The sequence below is a fragment of the Globicephala melas genome, chromosome 8 (assembly GCF_963455315.2).
Source record: "Globicephala melas chromosome 8, mGloMel1.2, whole genome shotgun sequence".
NCBI classification, from domain to species: domain Eukaryota; kingdom Metazoa; phylum Chordata; class Mammalia; order Artiodactyla; family Delphinidae; genus Globicephala; species Globicephala melas.
Window position 1 is genome coordinate 47,157,030 of NC_083321.1, and position 22,282 is coordinate 47,179,311.

Genomic DNA, 22,282 nt, shown 5'->3' on the forward strand with positions numbered 1-22,282 from the left:
TTTAAGTTTTCCATCACAAAAAAGGTGAAAGGATAACCAACCAAGTAGAAATATGAGCAAAGGATACAAAACTGCAATACATGGAAAAATAAACACTAATTACTGTTAAATACATTTGATGTCACCGATAATTAGGCAAACTAAAAATTAACAACTGTGGCTTATTTGTGCACATAATGAGAAATTTGGTGCAGCAGCTCCACAAAATATTAGGTACCTAGACTTCTATCTTCCCACTCAGCCATCTTTACCTTGTGCTTCTTGCTTTGGGGCTACAGAATGGTTGCTCCAGCTTTAACCATTTTGTTCATTTTTCAGGAAGGAGGAAGGGAAAAAGTCCAGAGCCAAAATGTTTATGTCAGCTGAGTCCATCTGACCTTTTTATAGAACATTCCATGAACCCTAAATCAACAACAAGAACTGAGTAACAAGGCCTCATCATATGCAAGGGAAGCTGGAAAATGTGTTTTGTTTTGTTTTTAAATTGGGCACTTTGAAGAACCCAACAAAATCAGGGTTGTTTCCAAGAAAAAGAAGGGAGACTATATATTGGATAGACAACTAGATACCTTCACCATATAATCTCAAATTAGTCATTACTATTGTTACTTTATGCTTGATTAGATTTGCATACAGTTTACCCATTTTTTCTTTATTCATCATTTCCTCTTATATCCCTCTCCTTCCTCCTGGACTTAATTTCTGTCTTCTGATGTACTTTCTGCATTAGTGGCTCTCTTAGCAATGGTATGCTGTTAGTAAATCCTTTCAAGTGTTTTTTTTTTTCCTAAAAATATCTTTATTTCACTCTTATTCTTAGATGATCACTTAGCTGGGCATAAAGTTCTAAGTTGATAGTTATTTTTGCTCAGCACTTTGAAGATATTATTTTCTTACTGAACATTTGTGGATAAATCCTCAATTGGTGTTTGCGTGTCCTTCTTTTCATAAGGTTGTAGTCTTGACTGTTCCCTAAATTTGCAGTTCTCACCAAATTTTAGGTTTTAAAACTTATTTGTTTTGCATGTATATTAGTTGTATGTGTTACGTTTTTATAGATTTATTTTGTAGAAGGGCAAAATTTGCTACAAGAAAGGGATTTCTGGTTTGACAATGGCTGTTTTGGGCAGGTAATTTGTAAAAGGTAACAGAAAAAAACTCACATTCCGGTGTGCTCATACATGGCAATGGCCAATCCACAAGTGTTTCTTACACACTGACCACGTCCCCAAAACTCAGCCAAGGAAAAGGCAGATGAATATAATCAGAGCCACTTCCCCCATTGCCACATCATCTACCAGGTTTAGAAGCAAAAGTGATTTAGTTTTTGCCTTCCAGAAACACACAAAAATGGTGAAAGAATGTAGATTCACAAATGCCTCAATGGACAGTATCCTAAATTGAGTTCCCGAGTGTGCTACCAAATTATCTTCCCTCTAACACCTGGCTGTAACCATCCATTTACATTTGGAAAACAAGAGAAAGATAAATGTTTTAGCATATTCTGATGGGATGTTTGCAAGCATGTAGGAAAGCCTATGCTTGCCAACAGGGACAACGTTGATATTCAATCCTCTTGTAGAAAGTGGAAACCTGTCGCAAGAAGCAAGTAATGTTTGCAAATGGAAGCCTTCGGCACCAACCACTTGGCTAGCCAGATAGACCCTGGGGGAAGCAATGAATGGATGTGGGTGTAATGGGACATGTACTATTGCTTGAGCAAGACTATGTTTCTGTGGTTGACTCCCCACATCTTGCAAAGATCTTTGCAAGAAACCACATTCAGAAACATCATACGGACATGGTTGAATGCCTCGCGTCTTGGTTAATGAGTAACTTTGTTTTAAGTTGGTATATTGCTGCTCTCACAGGGCTTTCTGTTTTGGTTCTCTTTAGTCTCTCTAAAATTCCAGGGGAAAACTCTTGAGTTTCAAAATGCATATGAGCAAGAATAAGCTCATTTTACTGCTTGGAATGATCTGTTTGGAACAGAGTAAATCTGCAACTCTCTCTCTCCCCAAAGGTAAGTTCCAAATGATCTCTGTAGCTACCTTTATCTGAAGAAATAAACTTTGCTGGCAATGGCTCTCACAGTTCCACTCCATATTCCTTTGGGAGAACAGGAGAGACAAATATATTTTGGAGGTCTAATTAGTTTTCATGTAATTAATTTGGATTTCTCTCCTGCAATCATCATATTAAACTGAATAGAACATTAATGGAATACAACTTGGACAAGTTGCACTGATCTGGAGAAAACTGGAATTGTTCACTTATTTGGACACATTCCACAATCCCATCTCCTTTCATGTAGCAAATTCTGGAAATCAGCATAAATTTGGAAGCATTTGTAATCTTTTAAAAAATTATATTGCTGGGAAATATGAAGCATGTTTCCTGTAGTCTATTATTTATATATATGTAAATGGTCTTTTTTTCCTCAAGTAACATAATCTGAGAACAGTTCTTGGCAGGCTTCTTCACAGTCAGATTTGTACTAACCTCAAGAATTATCATGTTTTCTATCTTTGCTTCAATTAGTTCAGGAAATACTAAATTTTGTGTCTAAGGTATTTATGATTCAGTCAACAGAAACAGCTAGAAAATAAACTTTGATTCAATATTATACCTGTATTGGGTTCAGAATCAAAAGACAATGTTACATCCATGCTTTGTCATTAATTAGCTGTGTATCTCTTTGATTCTTCATTTTCCCATCAGTAATGTGGGGGTCATAGTGCTTGATTCACAGGCAGAGAATGGGGCTTAAATGAGAAGTTATTTGAAAGAGTTTTGTATATTTTAACATATTAATCTAAATAGCTATGCTTTCAAGGATATATTTTCAAGAAAAATCATTTGTTCTTCCAACTTTTATAAGTGTCTACTGTATGCTAGGAATGTGCTAAACTTTGGAAATACAGAGATGAATAAAACATAGGTTTTTTTTTTTTCCTTAAGTACTTCATAGTACAGTGAAGGAGACAAACAATTCATTATCATAATACTGCATGGCAGAAACTATAAGAGGGGAGAGGAACTACAGGGGAGAAACACTTAACACAGTTTGAGGAAATCAAGGAAGAGTTTTCAGTTGAAGTGATCTCCAAGCTGAAGAATAGGGATTAGAGAATTCAGCTATGTAAAGAAGTGGGGTGATTATGAGACAGGGCATGCTAGGCCCTCCTAGACAACATGTAGAAAAGAAGGACCTGCAGTAGGGACAGAGCATGGACCATCCTTAAATTACCAGGCAGTCTTCAACATCTTAATCTAGCCCTTCTCTTAGCTGAAGAGTCAAAAACAAACAAACAAAACAAAACAAACAAAAAAAAGCAGAACAAATATTGAGAATAAATAAGTAAATGCAACTTTCTCAAGGATAAGATCTTTTCCACAAAAAGGAAAGAGTTCTTTCTCCCATTACCTAGCAACCCTTCTACCCTAACGCCATTCCGGTGTGTGAATCAGGACACTGTCTTCCCTCTACTCCACTATCATTGAACAACCTGATACTTTCCACTCTTATAGCAAATTAAATCCAATATTTGACTGTGTGCCAGGCACCACTGATCATGATCTCAGACTTAGTCTCTTGGGTGAAGCAGAGGAAAAGATGCAAGCAAAATTACAGTCTAAGGCAGACTATAGTATTAACCATTCAACCAATTAATTGAGCAACTTCTATGAATCGGGAACTGCACTAGATACTGTAGATACAGGTATTTCAAGATTAAGTTCCTATTTCTGAGGAGCTCACAGTCTGGTGGGGTTGAAAGATTACCATAACAGCATGTGATAAATGTCACAGAAGCACAGAGTGCTGTGAGGAGCCTCTAAGGGGTCAGATGGCTCAGTATCAAAAGGGGACTGTATTCACGCTAACCCAGCGGAGATCTACCTCTGAGGCCCTAAATCTTCATGTCAGAAAAGTAGATCTCTTCGTGATATGCACGTCCTATGTGAAAAAGTGGAACAACCCCTTGTACCGCAAATCACAGCAAATTCCACAAATAACTTAAAGCCATTTTATAGTATTGCCACATGCTCCATGTCTTATAGTATTTCTTGCTCAGAAGACTTTCCTGTACCCCTCAGTCCTAAGAGATATATCTAATCACTAAATTATTGTCTTTTTCCCCCTAGCTCCCGCTTGTGGGCAGAGTCTGGTTAAGTCACGGCCTTTGAATTACCTTAACATTTTCAGTCGCATTGTTGGGGGAAGACAAGTGGAAAAGAGTTCCTACCCTTGGCAGGTGAGTCTCAGGGAACATTCTCCTGTGGTTGGATTATGAGCTGTCTCAGGATTGGATCTCTCAGAACCCATGCTGCTCATCCGTATGCTCTCTTCTGCTTAGTTCATCACCAGAGATCTCATGAGTTAGTACAAGGATCCAAGACATTCCTGATGTCCATCAGTTGACTTCTAGAAAAGGTGTGTTCAGAATAGTTACAAGCGCTATTGGCTTGCTCCAAAATTTGGAAATGCCATCCCAGACTTTCAGTCCCTAATACAAAAACCCCGCTTCAAATTTATAATTTAAAAAATAATTTTCTGATTCAATAAATATATTTAAAACATACTTATCTTGTTATAGTTAAAGATGATGAGGGAAGGTGTAGCCATAGGTCTACTTTTATGTTTGGGATGTAAGATTCATACCTATACCATAGGACCCTTCAGGGAATAATCGAGAGTGCTGCCTCTGTGGTAGTTAGTGTCCTAAGAATTCTGTCTCAATCTAGTTTCCTGTTCCTCCTATGCCATAGAATGCCTTTGTGCTTCTGCCCTTAGCCTAAGGCATTTATTGTCTTTGAAAGTCTCCCAATTTTCTTTACCCTGGGAGCCATGCTATATTCTTGCCTCTTCATTTTGTAGGTAGAACAATAGCTCTTTATTTTTACTTCTCTTGAGTCAGTCAGTCATATTAACTTTTAGATCAATGGATATTTGGTAACGATTGGTTGACTGAGTCTATGTTCAGTGAGATGATGGAATGGCTGAATCATTGTCGTTTGATTAACTGATGAATTAATTACCTGGTTTGAAGAGTTGATTGATCAAATTCTTACTTGGTCAGTTGGTTGGCTAGTCAATTCAGAAGTCCGTATTCAAATCATAGTCAGGGATGACTCATTGACTTTTACTTACTTGTGCTTTATTCTGTTCTTAGCCTTTTCTCTGTATTAATTTTGTTTTCAATTGCTCATTGAATAATTTTTGTTCAAAAAGGAGACAGTTCTAATAAATTGCTTCTTTTCTAATTTAAACAGTGGAATTAAAAGTATTTGCTTGTACCCTATAAGTCGTGTTGGAGTCAAGCCAAACATCATGAACAGGACAAGCCAAAGATAGAAAATCTGTTGTAGAGACAGATTAAAAATAAGCTTGAAGCAGTTGTAGAGGTCAAATAGTTAAAAACTATAAGACAGTTGTAAATCCAGACTCTTTCTCTAAGAGGCTTAGAGGAATTGGAACGGACTTTGGAAGACTCCCTTAGCCCTCACCTTGTCTTTTTCCCAAACTTCTTCATCTGGTCTGTTCTGTATCTTATGCTTCTTTTTCTTTCTCTTCATTCACAGATATGATTCATATGGTTAGAGTAACAGACGGTAAACATTATCATGTAAATAACTAAATACCCACAATTTTTATTACCAACTTACTAAAACCTTATAGCCAATCATCTCAAGGTAACTACCTCTCCTGTGGGCCAGCAGTAGGAATCTTCTGGTTCCAGCATTGCTCTTCTTTCTGAGCTATAGTGTGATTGGTTTACCACTTCACAGTCCATGATTTCTGATATTTATGAGTAAGATATCTGGGTCTCTTTTTCAGAATATGCTCAGTCTCCAGGTTTGGGGGGATCCCAGGGCATTAACTTACTCCTATTTAAGGTCTTTGCAATTCAGGTGTCTTTGAAACGAAGGCAGAAGCATGTCTGTGGTGGGACCATCATCTCTCCAGAGTGGGTGGTCACAGCTGCTCACTGTGTTGCAAACAGGTATGGAAAGCCCAGCCCATTGATGAAGGTCAGATTACCCTTCTACTCCCTGGGAATCAGCAGCAATAACTGTATTAAAATATGGAATGGTGTGATGTATGCCTTAGGGGAGAACATGTTAATTGCATAATACAGATAGGGCTCAAGGTCATTGTCCGAGGGTACACAACTTGGTAGAAAACATTCATTCCTTATTTAAAATGGGCTAGAAGTTAATAAAGAATAATATCCAAGTGAGAAAAAAAGCATCCCAAAGATAGAGTTCTGAAAGTTCTCTCCTAGTTTTCTTAAATTTCAGTGAAAAAAAAGCATCCAGTTCATTATGCATCTTAATAACTGGATAAAAGAAAACAAAGGGAGGACAGTAAAACACAAAGAAGCCTCCTGTGTCTTCTTTCCTATTGACCCTGCCTCTCTGAACTTCACTCTAACAATTTCCGTCTCTTATCCATTTTCTTGTATGCTCCAAATGTTCTACTGTTGCCAGTGCTCTTGATGTTCATAAAGCTGCAATGAAGATTATATATCCCCCTATTTGCCCTCTTTCTCCACAAACATCTCCTGGATATTTACTCAGTGCTGGACACTAGTGGGTATCAAAGATACAAAGATGACTAAGATATGATTCCTGCCCCCCGAGAGTTGATAGTCTACAAAAGAGTCAACTGATAATTTCACTGCAATGTGGCAGGTGGTTAGGCTAGAGAGTTGCTATGTATTAGGTTTGGTATTTAATATAGCCAAGAGCCAGGGGAATATACCAAGAGAAAATGATGTCTTTTCCAATTTTGTATAAAATCATCTCTTCTAGATCCCCAGAGATGGCAAGCCCAAAGCTCTTAATCCACCTCAATGCATCCTATCAAGTTCCTTTCAGATAACTTTGCTGCGGGTAGAAGAGGAATAGAATGGTGTTTCCCGTGTCATGCTAGATCTCTAAATTACAAACATAAAGGAAGTAGGGGAAGATCCCCACTTCCCATTGCTCTAATCAGTCCCAAAGCCCTGAGTGTGCATACCCTCTGGAACATCAAGAGTTACGGTGCTATTACGTCTTTCATGGTATGCATTATGCATTAGATCTCTGACATTAAAGCAGCATACTTCATGGGAATCACCAGAAACTCCCAAAGGATCTCACTGATATTGAGGCCAGGCCAGCCATCTGGGGTAGCTGAATATGCTTTAGACCACTGGATTATACTGTACGTACACCCTTAGGCATTTAACAAGTAACACTGCAAGGTATTCAATTTATCATATTGGCTCCATATGAGGCCACTTTTTACTAGTCCCTCACTCACAGTGGGAACCTCTACATTTTCTCACTTTCTCTGTTCATCAGCTTCACACCTACATTATCTATCCATGTCTTTTTTTTTTTTTTTTGCGGTATGCAGGCCTCTCACTGTTGTGGCCTGTCCCGTTGCGGAGCACAGGCTCCAGACGCGCAGGCTCAGCGGCCATGGCTCACGGGCCCAGCCGCTCCGCGGCATGTGGGATCTTCCCGGACCGGGGCACGAACCCGTGTCCCCTGCATCGGCAGGCGGACTCTCAACCACTGCGCCACCAGGGAAGCCCCTATCCATGTCATTTTGAAGAAGTCATTTTGTCAACCACTGCAACTGTACTCAGAGGTTCAATGAAATCCATCCATTTTACTCTTTCCTCCTCATAGAAATATTGCATCAACTTTCAACGTTACTGCTGGAGAATATGACTTGAGCTATATAGAGCCAGGAGAGCAAACCCTCACCATTGAAAGCATCATCATACACCCATATTTCTCTACCAAGAAACCAATGGATTATGATATTGCTCTTTTGAAGATGGCTGGAGCTTTCCATTTTGGTAAACATTTGAAGTTCACTCTGAATTGTCTACCCCATGTGCTCCAGAACTTCTGTTCCATAGCACATTCCCTACAGCATAAGTTATGCAGCATATGCCCAAGAATTCTGAATCATGTACTTTGAGACAGGAATTTGAGCTGGAGGCTCCCCTACCTGAAACCCTCTTGGCTTGTGGCTTTAGATATAGGATCGTGTGGAGTCCGTTACTTTGTTTCACAAGTAACCCCTGGAGGTGCCAGACAGAGATATCGCAAGTTCTTTGGGAACCACCTAGATGCCAGTTGGTGAGTGGCTTATGGTATCCTCTCCTCCATGAATGAAACAAGCCCTGCCTTGCTCTTTTCTGCAGACCAGTCTGTGGGACCCGTGTGTCTTCCAGAGCTAGGGGAACAATTTGAGCCTGGATTTATTTGTACAACCACAGGCTGGGGCCGCTTGAATGAAGGTAAGGACTCCTACGCTCGTATCAGAAGTTTCTGGTTGGTAATCAGAAAAGAGAATTTTTAATCTATTTTAAAAAGACAGTTGTGTAGACATTTTTAAAATAGAGACTATCACATTGTACTTCGAAATTCAAATCTTTCCAAAAGACACAAGCCTGAGTGGGGCATCTTCAACGTAGAAAAGGTGAAAGAGCGCCTTGCTGGGGTTCTCATTTCTGTGTTTTCTAGATGGCGTCGTCCCACAAGTCTTGCAGGAAGTGAACCTGCCCATTTTGACCCAGGATGAGTGTATTACAGCTCTGTTGACCTTACAGAAACCCATTAGTGGGCGGACCTTTCTCTGCGCAGGCTTCCCAGATGGAGGAAGAGATGCATGTCAGGTAGGCAGGAATGGTTGGGCTGACAGGTCCCAGGCAGGGCTTCCCTCAGCTTTGTCATCAGATGAGGGGCTGAAAGAAGGCTGTAGGCAAGCCTGGACTTGGGAAAGAAGGATCAGGACTGAAAAGGGAGGTCAAGTCAAAATAGAGGACAGTTTAAACAACCTGTTTTTAGCACAGACTGTGCTTTCAGAGGAGATCTGCTCTTTCCAAAAGACCAAATAATGGAGATGATGCCAACAATGAACTAGGGTACTCCGGCCCTGAAGGATAGGTGATGCTTTCCTACTTAGAGATTTCCAGTTTGTGTATACTGGGAGCTTTCTCTTTCCCTCCATCCGTCCTGCTGACCAAACTTGAGGTTGATTTGACTACTGGACAAGACTTTTCTGAGTCTGTAGGATGAGACAGGAGAAGGAAACAATCTGATATTTGATGAAAGCTTAGGATGGGGAAGAAGGAGATGGACTTGGTAGGCTCCAATGGTATTTGAGGATTGACTGTGAATTGTGCTTGCCTATTCTCCCAGGCCCCTGAGTCCAAAGTATTAGAAGTGAAGAAATTCATTAATCCTCATCTAGCACCTCTGTGGGGCACAGACACTGACAATGACAGTAACAGAGATCTTTTCTCCCTACAGGGAGACTCAGGAGGTTCCCTCATGTGCCGGAATAAGAAAGGGACTTGGACTCTGGCTGGTGTGACTTCCTGGGGTTTGGGCTGTGGTCGAGGTTGGAGAAATAATCTGCAGAAAGATGATCAAGGATCCCCTGGGATCTTCACAGATCTTACTAAAGTGCTTCCCTGGATCCACAAACACATCCAAATTGGTAACCAAGCCAGAACATAAGGTCAAGAAGCTAGGGAAAGAGAGAGAGCATCAGCAGAGGCTACGCAAGTCAGGACCACTGAGCAGACAACCTCTGCTTCTGTTCTTAGTGTCTCACATAAGGACTGTGGTATTTACTGAGTCTAAAACAAGGGTAAACTATGATGTGTGGTACAGTGTACAAATATTCAATGAAACATGAATACATCCATCCTAGACTTTGTCAAATTTGCCTTTGATTGAAACTGTCTCACCACTTCTCAACTCCGCTAGCAAGATTCAGCAAGCTATAGCATGGATCAGTGGTTATCAAGGAGGGGAAATTTTGCGCCCCACGGGACAATGTCTGGAGACATTTCTGGTTGTCACAACAGGGGACAGGGGTGCCACTGGCATCTAGGGGGTAGGGGCTCTGGATGCTGCTAAACATCCTACAGTGCACGGGACAGCCCTCCCCCACAGCAAAGAATGATTTAGTCCCATATGTTAGTAGTGTTGTGGTTGAGAAGGCCTGGCATAGAGCCAGGTACCATAAGTCTGAAAAGGCCAGGGTCTGTATACATCCTTCTACCAGATTCACCAGTGAGTTAATTGAAACTTCATTTTTGCCTCCAAATCCAACTTAGTTGTTTTCTTAACTGGTGGCCTCCAGCCTAAAATAGGACTTCTATTCTTTCCCAAAGGGGTTAATTCAAATTAGTTCAGGAAGAACCTGGGTTTGTGTTCAAGTATACGGTACACTAGCAGGTTTCGGAGTCCTCAGTTCAACTTGTAGCTGTCCAGCAGTTGTGGGTGTGTTATTTCCATCTCTAGCCTCCCTTTCCATGAAAAATTAGAGGGGTAGACCAGATGACCTCTTCTTGCTTTGTGTAATCCCCAAGCTAAGCAGTCCATTTAATAAAGAGAGTGAAATCATCTTCTTAAAGCACAAAGACCACTTTGCTGCTTTGTCAATTTATCCCTTCTGTTCTTTCCACAGATTGTATTTTCATTAGTTGCAAATTGACTTAACAACCTCTGCACTTTTGAGCCAGGGAGATGCTAACTTCTTGAAATATTGCTCAGGATATCACAACCTCGAATTGCATCTTTCTTTTTCTTTCCCAGGGAAGCTGAGAAAGCACTCCAGAGGTGGGTATTTCTTGTAGCCTGTTCTTCCAGGAGCATGAATTAATCTCTAGGATTTCTGAATATCGGTTCCTTTATAATCAAAAGTCTTCCTCTGCAAGAGCTCTCCATAATCACTAGGTATGAAACCATCACTAGGAGCACACAGCCATTCATCCCCAGCCAGGGAGGGTGAATTCATCCCTTCACCCAGCAGGAGCACAACATTCCCTCTGAGTTCACTTGTCAATCCAGAGCTCCAGTTCAATTCAGCAAACAGTTGGCAAATCCCAGATTTGGATCCAAGACACAAGGGAGGAGGTGGGGCATGGCAGATGTGGTCCGGAAGCTACACACCTTGTCCTGAAAGAATAGGGGACTCACCCCCAGGGTTACATTGCAGGTCTGAAATGAATTCAGTCTGTGACTTTGGGCAGGCTCCTTCCTACCTCTGAACCTGAGTTTCCTCATCCAAAAAGGAAAGAGTTTGGGCCAGGTGGTCTCAAAGGCATCTTTAGCTCAAATCTTCAGTGGTTCTGTGAGTCTGTGGGGCTATCTCCAAAGAGCAAAGTGGAAAAAGAGTACCCTGAGAGCTCAGAGGAGTGGGTGGCTGCTTCTAGCTGGGGGGAAAAAATACAAGGGAGACTTTGGAGCACAGACATCTTTTAAGCTTAACCTTAAAGAACAAAGGATGAGTAGGATTTTGTCAGTTGGAAATGGGATATAGGTAAAGAAAAATATTCCAGCTTAAGGAATCATCCTTATCAGAAGATGGATACTAAAATATGGAGATATGAAAATTTAGGATGTAATAGAGACCCAGTAAGTCAATCAGTTGAAGTGTAGGCTATGTGATGAGTTTTTATGAGGGAGAAGATTAAACGGGTAACCTGAGAACAAAATATGGAAACTTTGAACACCATTCAAGAAAATTTTGACTTTATTGAGTAATAGGAAGTTGACTAATTAGATAAACAGATTAGAGCTATACTTTAGTGCTATAAGAACGGCACATAGGGGATAAATTGGAGAGGAAAATATCAATAATTCAAGGTGGACTTATGAGATTATGCATTAGTTCAAGAGACAAGAATATAATGCTTGAACGAGGGCAATGGCCAGAGAATGAAAAGGAGGGCATAGAAACAGGATGAATTAGGCCAGGATAGTCACTAAGGTTACGAGCGGTGAGGGAGGGAAGGAATGAAGGATGACACCAAAGTTCTGAGCATGGAAAGCTAAGAAAAGGGCACATAAGCTAATCAAATCAGAAGTGGAAGCAGTTTTGCAGACTGAGAGGAAGTCCTTTTGTAGCATGTTAAGTTTCAGGGGGGATATCTAGGAGATGGTTGAAAAATCAGAAGTTCAGGTAGAGATAATAGTTGAAACTGATGGTGTGAATGAAGTGGATCAGAGGGCTCGTGTAGAGAGAAATGAAAACTTAGAACCTAGGAAATACCTGCATCTATAGAGTGGAATTATGGGGTCAAAGAAAGAAGAGTAAAGAAGAAGAAATCATAGAATCTCAAGGTTAGGCAGGATCTACAAGAAACAAAAAGTAAGGCATCATAGAAGCCAAGATAGCAAAAGATCTCGTGTCTCCACGAAAGGAAGCGTGTATGAAGGAGAACCAGGAGGCCCCAGTGTCTGTACAGGTTCTGGGGGAAAAGGGCTCTTGTGGCTATAGCCATCACTGTTAGCGCTGATTCGCGTGGCTTTCCCTCCCAGCCTCATGCAGTGAGCAGGACCCTGTGATCAGAGCATCAGAAGGGGAGCTGCACTTCCCAGAAAGCCCCTTCCTGTATTAGAGCAAGCAGTGAGTAGCCCCCGCTGGCTCCCCTGCCCTTGACTCCCACCTCGAGTTTGACTCTGCCCCACTCATTGGACTGTGACAGTCGCTTTCCATCTAGAAATAATATCCTCTCAATGTAGCTACCTTCAGACTGTGTGTCTGGACCCTGTTTGTACCAGAGGGAATGCACGTGCTCCTCAATTTTTCCCACTTCGATGCAGAGTCTTGTCACCACAATTACCTGTCAATGTATTCTTTAGAAGACACACTTATTGGTGAGTGGATTTTCACATTGTCGAATGGACACTAGTGCTAGGAGGACTTAATGGGGCCTGGTTACGATATGTCTGGCCCTGAGGCATCTATAAGTACCGCACTTCCTGTCTCCAATTTTGAGACTTAGAATTGACAGTGGAAAGGAACAAAATCTGAGCCTGTGTGAGGGCTGTAAGGGCCACAGTGCAATTCACTTACAGCATCTGCTGCCCATGGAAACAGGCTTCCTAGACTCATTTGCCAGACCTGGAGCCCATCAGGAGTAAAATGTAGACATATAGCAGTGCCCCTTGGGGCCTCCTGGGCAGAATGCTGCTCTCCTACGCGTGAAAATGACCATTACCCGCCTCGTCCAGTTCAGAAGGAAGATGCCAACAGATAGCCACAAGGAGGAGATAAAGGTTACTTATACAAGAAACAGAAATGCAGGAGTGTTTCTGTGGTTCTAAACTGCAGGTGATTTTGCCCACCCCCTCCCTCCCCCAGGAGACACTTAGCAATGTCTTAGAAGCGTTTTTGGTTATCACAACGAGAGGGAATGTTACTGGCATCCAGTGGGTAGAGGCCAGGATTGCTGCAAAACATCCTACAATGTGCAGGACAGCCTGAACACCAAGAACGTTCCAGTTCAAAATGTCAGTAGTGCTGAGGTTGAGAAACCCTGATTTAGACAAGCCTGCACTATCATGAAAGTTCAGTTCCCCATAAGTCTTTTCATGGGTGCTGTTTTCTAGGCTCTGAACCAAAACGCTTCATTCTTACGTTGCAGGGAAATTCTGTGGGAACAGCCTGGCTTCATCGGTTCTCGTTGGCTCCAACGCTATAAGGCTGAGGTTCACCTCTGATGCCACAGACTATGCTGTTGGGTTTAATCTCACGTATAAAGCTCTTAAACTACCTTCCTGGTAAAACCGTTTGCTCTTATCACACACTATGGCTTCCTTTTGCAGAAATTGAGGACCCATAGGAATGAGATGAGGGGTAGGGAGCCCCCCCACCCAAGGCCCACTGAGCTCCATAGCAGAGAGGAGCTCAAGGCAAGTGAGATGCAGGTGCAGGGGCTCCTTCTGCAGTCCTGCTAAAGCGTGTTTGTCGCCTACCCAAGTGAGCTGAGAGGGCCTGATGAGTTCTCGGGAACCAGCGCGCAGACCTCCCCCTTCTTGATGGCTCTGCCTTAAGAGTCAGTTCAGGCATCACTCGTGGGAGACACAAGGGGGAAAACAGAGGATCCCTCTGTGCGCGGTGATGCCATTGTTTGGACGTTCTCCCTTGTGTTGCAGAGTCAGGCTGCAGCTCCTTAACTATCCTTTTTGAAGAAGGCCTCATACAGAGTCTTCACTATCCTGAAGACTACAGCAACATGGCCAGCTGCAACTGGGTTTTTCAAGCCCCCTAACATCACCTCGTTAAGGTACTGACCCTGGTTACCCTTACTTTGCTGAGGATCTCCAGAGAATCGCTCGCATAAACACCATGAGGGCAGACGTTTTATCTGGTGTATCTGCTGCTGTATCCCTAGTACCTAGAATAGAACCTAGCACCTGGCACACAAGGTTCTTGATAAATATTATTGATACTGGTTGACTAACAGACTAGCCTATTCTCTACTGTAACTACCCACACTTACCGTTAGGTGGCAACTGTGTGCTTTACATTTTGTTGAAATGTGGCCTTAATCTTTGTACCAGGTAACTTGTTTCATCAGTGTCTAGTCCTTTCTAGGAACAAGCATTTCTTCCTTATTAATTAAACTGCTAACAAAACAGTTTGTGGAGAGTGGATAACAAAAGTGCAGTGCAGAACAGTTTCAGGGACTGGCATAAGGTATAGCAGGAGGGGTGGTGGAAGGCGAGGCTGAGATGGAAGCATGGAGGGCTTTGAATGTCAGGATACAGAGTGTATTCAGCCTTTGATTCGCGGTGTTTGTGGCCATTTGTGTATTTGTTCAGTTAACACTAGTGGGCCATCTGCAGAAATGCCTTCAGGTAGATGACACTGCAGTCAGGGTGACGTTGGAATTAGGCATTATTTAGAAGTCTTTCTCTTAAAATAATAATTGAAAGCAAGAGAGTATATGGAGACGAAGTAAACTATAAAATAACGGGTAAGGAGTAAGAGTGAACAAGACCTCAAAGTTCTTGTATATTTAAGAGGCCAAAAGAGATCTGAGACCCAGGAATAGAACCAAATTGGTGCAGTGTTATGACAGTCCAGAGAATGAAGCCTTTAATTCAAAACACAAAACAAAACAAACAAACAAACAAAAAGTTATGGCCAATAGGTTGGATTTCCCACAGCAAGTTAGAGTTTAAAGAGAAAGAGGACCCCCTCCCTCCCTCCCTCCCTTCCTTCCTTCCTTCCTTCCTTCCTTCCTTCCTTCCTTCCTTCCATTCTCTCTCTCTTTCTTGATAGATCTTGATCTCCTTCCTTCTTTCTCTCTTCCTTCTGCAGAGAAACCATTGTACAGCTCTGAAACCTTTTGTTCTATTCAAATGTGCTTTTAAATGTTAACAAAGTAAAAAGACAAAACTTTTTTGAAAAATAAAGAGAGGGAGGACTAATCACCCGTTATACAGTCCCCACCTCATCCCCCAATAAAAAGGTAGAAGAGTTGGGATGGACAATTGAACAGTAGAGAGGAGGTGCGGGAGGTGTCATCTGAAAGGTCAGGTGAAATCAGATGTTAGGTGCAGAAACAAGATCACACAGGAGAAGGAGACACAGAGTAAGTGAGACAAGTGTAGCTGTTGTCTTTCTAAAAGTTTCTGAAACCCAAACAGAGTCAAGGCAGACAGTTCAGGACGAAGCAGGATTAAGGGAAACTGTGTTACTGACAGGAGAAAATCTTAAGTATGAGCGTACGCCTGGAAGGAGGAAGAAGACAAAATTTAGTTGAAAATCTGAACAAATCAGAGCTAGAAGTGATTCAAAAGCATCTATGCAATAAAATACACTGAGTGCTGTGCATCCGTGAAAAGATGCACTCACACTGGGCCAGTGACAGCATCAGCCTGCAGGACCCACCCGGGACGGTCATTTGTAAGTTGGTAGGACAAGTCGTAACTATGTGCACACCATTTGACTCGAAGAGAAAAGGGTCTTTTTAAAATTATTATTATTATTCATAAATTTTATTGCTCTACAAGTTCTGTTTACCAACTTCAAACATTTTAAATTCTAAATTTTAAATATTATTGATACTAAAGGAACAGGTATATCTGACTTTTAGAAATATTTTAAGTTTTCTTGTAAGTTATTATAGGCATTCTAGATCCCCTGTGATGGAAATTTCTGGTTTAAAAAAGATTTATGGGGGCTTCCCTGGTGACGCAGTGGTTGAGAGTCTGCCTGCCGATGCAGGGGACACGGGTTCGTGCCCCGGTCCGGGAAGATCCCACATGCCGCGGAGCGGCTGGGCCCGGGAGCCATGGCCGCTGAGCCTGCACGTCCGGAGCCTGTGCTCCGCAACAGGAGAGGCCACAACAGTGAGAGGCCCGCGTACCACAAAAAAACCCAAAAAACAAACAAACAAACAAGAAGATTTATGTAATTTTCTTAAAACCCTTTCCATAAGACACAATGGTCAGAGTAACCAAAAAGGGTCTGTTTCCAGAAAGTATCCCAGTAGGGGTTTAAGAAATGTTTGAACGGATCCTGTTTCTGACACGTCTCCTCCTCCCCATGTCTCGTTCACCATGAATCATCCTTTCCTTCCACTTCTGTCCTAGCCGCGCAGGCCTGTGTCTTTTGCCAAGTGCTCGGGCTCCATTGAATCCGCATCATTTGTGTATAAACAATCTAAGCTGCTACCTCATCATTTCTATCTCCCACTGCTCCTCTCAGTTAGTCAGGGCTATCAGATTGCTCAAATGTTGTTCTTTGCTCCTCCAAGGAGGGAACTGGGGAGCTCAAATATTTGCACGTTTCCCCACCCTTCTGTTCAGCCTGTAATTGGGTGCTTAGATGTTTCGGAGGGTTTGGGAGCCTGGGGTTTAACATCATTTCCTAAGTCATGTAACCCGCTCATGAATGCCCCGTTACATTTCTCATCTAAGGTCATGCTGTACAGCGAGTTGAACAATCCAATTTCCTCTCCTTGATCAAAATGGGGTAATACGTTCATATTGTTTACTCTGGATGTAACATGGAGTCTTCTCAGCTTTCCTTTCAGAACCTGGAAGCAGAAGAAAGTGGAGATTGCACTTCCGACTATGTGAGCATGCACAGGGATGTAGAAAGGAAGAAAGAAATAGGTTTGTGTTCCCTGGGAGCCTCGGCTTCCCTGGTTTGCATTTGGACCCAGTCCTTCTTGGGACTCCTTTTAGGGAATGTGGCTCAATGTTCCTTAATTCCCCTGCACCATCTCCATCACTTCCTATGCTCTCACCACCTCTCCTCCTTCTCCACCATCAGGGGCGGGAAGAGCTTCAGGGAGAATCGAAGAAGAACGATTTGATCAGAAAATGTGGAAGGCTCACAATGAACTAGGGGTGAGAGGGGAAAGTGACATTGAAATAAGCCCTGTGGCTGGAACAACTTCCCTTAGTGGCATTCCCAGTGGGAGTGTTTGGGAGATAAACAGAATTGAAATGTTGACGGGGTTAAATACACAGTACAGAGGAGCACTCTGCCTTTCTATTTTGGAAATGAATTGTGACATACACTGGAAAGGTTTATTTCTTAACAGTTACCTGAAGGACAATTGTTTTCTTCTATCCAATGCCACGTCTGTTTGCTGGGCCCTTGACCATGTCATGCCGGGGCTGGGCTTGAACCAGCTCCACTGTGTGGCTTTGTTGTCCCCGCCCCTGTGGTGAGCATCTCCAGGGTGATGTCCGTCAGCTTCCAGTCCGATGAAAACATGACCTTCAGAGGCTTCCAGGCTACAGTCTCCTTCGTTCCTCAAACAGGTAAGAAGATTGAGGCCCCAACTCCTCAGGTCTCAAGTCTCATCCTCCTGCTGTGGTAAAAAGGGCAGCATTTAGAGACCAGCATGGATATAATCAACTCACGATTCACTGAATCTATGAATCCTGAACCACTGCTCCTGGGGAAATACAGAGTTGGGGGCCTCTCAGCCTCTGCTTTTATGTGGGTTTCTGTTTCAAGTCACCTTATTTAATATACATTGCTGATTCATTAACACTGAACTCATGGTCAATACCACTATAACTCACGCCTGCACGGAGCTGGTCCATCACGTGTATTTTCTCTCTAAGGCACAACCCAGGCTTTTTGCCCTTTTAGAAACACTAGATGGCACTTCAGCACTATGTTTAGGGCCATTGCGAACAGCAAAATCGCCAACAGAAAGCCCCAAAATGTAAAAAGCAAAACAAAGAGGGGCGCTAACAGACCGCAGGAAGGACGCTTGTTTATAGTGTGAGAGCTGAAACAAGACGGCAGAGTGTGGCCTCACGAGACCTCAGCCAGGACACGTGATCAGGTGACTCAAATTTTCCACTGCTCTGCATATGTCCATGAATGACCGTGAAAGCACCATGAGTATTGGTTTTGAGTTAACAAACGTTAGCGAGTAGGTGAATTCAAAAATACAGAATCCGTGAAGAATGAAGATCAGCTGTATGTCTGAATCTTGGCCTGTCCTTACTAGAAGTGTGATCTAAGTGTCATCTAGGATTCATCCTCCTCAGTCTTACAACGGGAGAATAATACATGCCCGGTAAAGATGTAGTGAGACTTAAATCAGGTGATGTGTATTGGGCCACAAGCAAGTGTGTGTGTGTGTGTGTGACACAGAGAGAGGCTCAGAAATGTGAAGTATCTTCACCAGCCCCCAGTCCCTAGACACTTGAAGACACAGCTTCCTTCCAAGCTCTCACACCCCATGAGCACTCTGTCCAAATCCTACAAAGCCAGTTACTGGCTTCTCAAGTTGTTCATTCTTATTGGATGGTAAACAGCTGCTAATGGGAAAGCCAGGTTATGGTTAAAATACTCCACTTTCCAGTTCAAATACCCATAGCGTCTAACTGGCTGAGATGTCCCAGAATTCTAACAATAATAATTTTTGATAAATCCCAAACATTGGCCTTGTTTGTGTGAGCTGAGCAGCTATATCATGCTTATACCCAGATTTTTACATCTCCGGATTAGAGAATGAATCAGTGTTTCTGGGGACATGGGATGTACTACCTGAAGAATCCAGTGCTTCTGGTAAGCTGTTTTGGAGAAAGTCACTACCAGAAGTATACAGATTTTATTACTCTTGGTTCAACCAAGAACCCCAAAAAGATATATTGGGGTTTTAACCTCCAGTACCTAAGGTCACATTCTGTGACCTTTTTTGGAGATAGAGTGTTTACAAAGGCAAGCAAGTTAAAATGCTGTCATTAGTGTGGGCCCTAATCCAGTATGACTGGTGTCCTTATAAAAGGGGAAATTTGGAGAGAGAGACACGCACACACGGAGAACATCATACGGACATGAAGGCAGAGATGGGAGTGATACATCATGTGTGAACCAAAGAATGCTAAAGATTGCCAGCAAACCACCAGAAGCTAGAGGAGAGGCGTGGAGTGGATTCTCCATCACCACCCTCAGGAGGGATCGACCTGCCCAACACCTTGATCCTGGACCTCGAGGCTCCAGAACTGTGACACAATACATTTTTGTCTTCTAAGCCACCCTGTTTGTGATATTTTGTTACAGCCTGCCTAGCAAGCTAATACACCAGGAATTGGCTTACACGATTGTGGGAGCTGACTAAGCAAGTCAGTCCATAAGGCAAGCAGGCAGAAAGGGAAGGTCACAGGACCCTGGAATTCCACAGGCATGGGCTGAGGCCATTCTCCACAAGCAGAATTTCTTCTCTCTCTGGGGGAAGCTTCCACACTGCTTTCAAGGCCTTTCCAACTAATGACGTCAGGCCCACCCAGATGATCCAGAATGATCTTCCTTACCTAAAGTCAGTGATGAGGGACTTTCATTACATATGCAAAATCCCTTCATAGCAACATCTAGACTAACGTTTGATTGAATAACCGGGGGCTGTAACCTGGCCAAGTTGCCGCATCACGAAAGCCATCACATAGAGCTGGATGGGATGTGGTTACTGTCCCTTTTGCTCAAAGCAACCCCAAAATATTTTCGGTCACAGAATCAAAATTCCCATCTTGAGTGATTCATTCAGTAGGGATGGCTAAATAGTGTGCCAGGTTGTGGTCTGACTCACCAGAGCCATCCGCTGGAAAAGAAGTGAGTGAACCGCTATGTCTTCACATTGGTGAGCATTGAGGAGCGCTGGGCTTTCTCTTTTCCTTGTTTCCTCCGTGACATCCACTGACAAGGAAGCTTTCAGAGTTTGCCATTTTGATCGTTTGTCAAGAGAAAGATCAAGCACCTAATTTTTAATTATTAAAAAATTTTTTTAGTTTTACAAATTATCTGACACGTAGAACACAAAGTAATAGAGAACGTAGAAGAGGAGTATTCCTTTTAATGAGGAGGGATAGAAGCCGTCTGTGTCTTTTTGTTGTTGCTTCTTGGACCTCAGGATGCGTATATATCCTGGGAAGAAACTGTAAAGTGTGTCTGCGGTGGTTCCTGTTCTTGGCCACCAGGGGGCGATATATTCAGCAGAGCCATTTCTCTCAGTACCTGCCAAGGAGTCTCATTACAACACTTGGCTAGATTTATTGGTCATTTTATCCCACAGCACCTACCATAGTGCCCAGAACACAGGCGATGCCACATAAATATTTGATGAATCAAACTAATCCAGAAATAGCTCCTGGTGTGAAAGCTCAACAAGAGGAATTTTCCTGATTCCCTCTCCCTGAACTCACACCTACTTTAGGGCCTTCTTCCCTTATACAAATACACATAAAAACTTAAGGACAAGAACAGGAATTTACATGTGTCCTGTTTTAAATAGCACACCTAACCTGGATTCCTTGAATCATTCAGTAAGTAATTTTGTCCTTCCTTCGCTTTTTATTTGGAAATTTTGCAAATCTACAGAACAGATGGAAGAATAATACAATGAACACCTGTTTATCCTTCACCTATATTCCTCAGTTGTTGACAACCCATCACACTGGCTTGGTACTGATTTGGTGTCCTCTCTGGACAAATCTCTGTACCAGAGACCAGGGAGTGGGGGAGGCAGGATACAAAGAGGAACAGGATAGGTACTAACCTATATTCGAGGAATTTATATCCTAATAATGAAGCTTATATGTACAGATAGAGAGTAGATTTATGTAAAACTAAGAGCCTTCAAGACTAATATATGGTGTTAGATGTCAGGATAGCAGTTACGCTTTGCAGGAGCAGTGACTGGACTGGGCTCCTGAAGTGTCTTCTGAGATTCTGCTAGTCTGATCTGGGTTCTGGTTGTACTTCTTGGAAAAACATTCAAAGTATTTTATTGCTTGAGTATTTTTCTGTGTGTATGTTATACTTTAATAAAATTGACAACAAAAGGGGAAATTGCACAGAAAAACACAATACAAGAAAATACTGAAATAACTTCTGAGATGATTAGGACACCGGTGTTTGACTGGGGCCCACAAAGATAAATAGGATGTCAACGTTATTCCCAACACTGTGAGGAACCCTGGGATGGTTTTGGCTAGGGGAGTGACATGATCAAAACAAGTGCTCTTTGGTGGTTAATTTGGGAGTGGGAGGAGGACAGGGAAAGCTGAACCCCAGGGAGAGTAGTCCAGGTGAGCAATGTTGAAGACCCAAGCCCAAAGGTAGGAGATGGATGCAAGATATTTTGTGAATATAGGATCTAAAGTGTTTGGTGAGTAGATAATTGAGGCAAAAAAGAGGGGGGGAAGTCAAGGGTGGGCTTGATGTGTTACTCTTGGGTGAAACATCCATTTCTTTCTCTCTCTATATGTATATATATAAATCTCTCTAGAATACAATAAGCATTTCTCATTATTCCCAGGTGTCTATTAGAGTTTCCAGCACAAGGGAGATGCTCAGACCTGGACTTGACGGTGAGGAGGACCCATGGGTAACGAAGATATGCCTTCTTGGCCCCCTTCCAGGTGGGCTCTGTGGAGCCACTTCCCCTCCCACTTCCAGATCCCTTTCCAGCCAGACTGTGGGAGGCAGGAGGCCCACAGTCGCTCTTGGTCATAGCAGGTCAGTGTGCTGATTGCCACCAAGCATCTCTGGGAAACCTGGGTAGCCACCCATGCTCATTGCTTCACCAATATGTAAGTACACCCAGGGAGTGGAACATGGTGAGAGCTCGTGGTTTAAGTTGGCTGATCATTAATTCTTCATCTGCCACCTCCGACATCCATCAGGGTCTGCTGCTGCTTCCCCATTCAACCACCATCATGGGCAATCCGCCTCCCCAGCGAGAACGTGAGTTCCTTGAGTGCTCAGGAAATGTCTACCCCCTCACCTTGAGTTTCTAGTATATTTTAATTAAACATGAGGCTGGTTGTTGGATAGAGATACACTTATTTTATCATATCTTCGTTCCTAGGATTTTTAAATCAGAAATGAATATTGAATTTTGTGAAATACTTTGAGCATCTGTTGAAATGATTGATTCTCTCCTTTGACTTATTAGTATATTAAATCTGTATTAATAGATTTCCTAACATTCCT

The 22,282-nt window shown here is 42.5% G+C and overlaps 1 protein-coding gene across 1 annotated transcript; it reads left to right on the forward strand.

Moving 5' to 3' along the window:
* The first annotated feature begins 1,935 nt into the window (after positions 1-1,935).
* Positions 1,936-17,651, forward strand: OVCH2 (ovochymase 2). The gene is given in 14 exon segments (XM_030831075.2): positions 1,936-2,023; positions 4,147-4,256; positions 5,914-6,005; positions 7,684-7,856; positions 8,208-8,303; positions 8,530-8,681; positions 9,319-9,508; positions 10,615-10,638; positions 12,343-12,430; positions 12,557-12,681; positions 13,452-13,595; positions 13,963-14,093; positions 16,842-16,935; positions 17,461-17,651. Coding segments are annotated over 14 exon segments (1,698 nt in total).
* Positions 17,652-22,282: the final 4,631 nt, after the last annotated feature.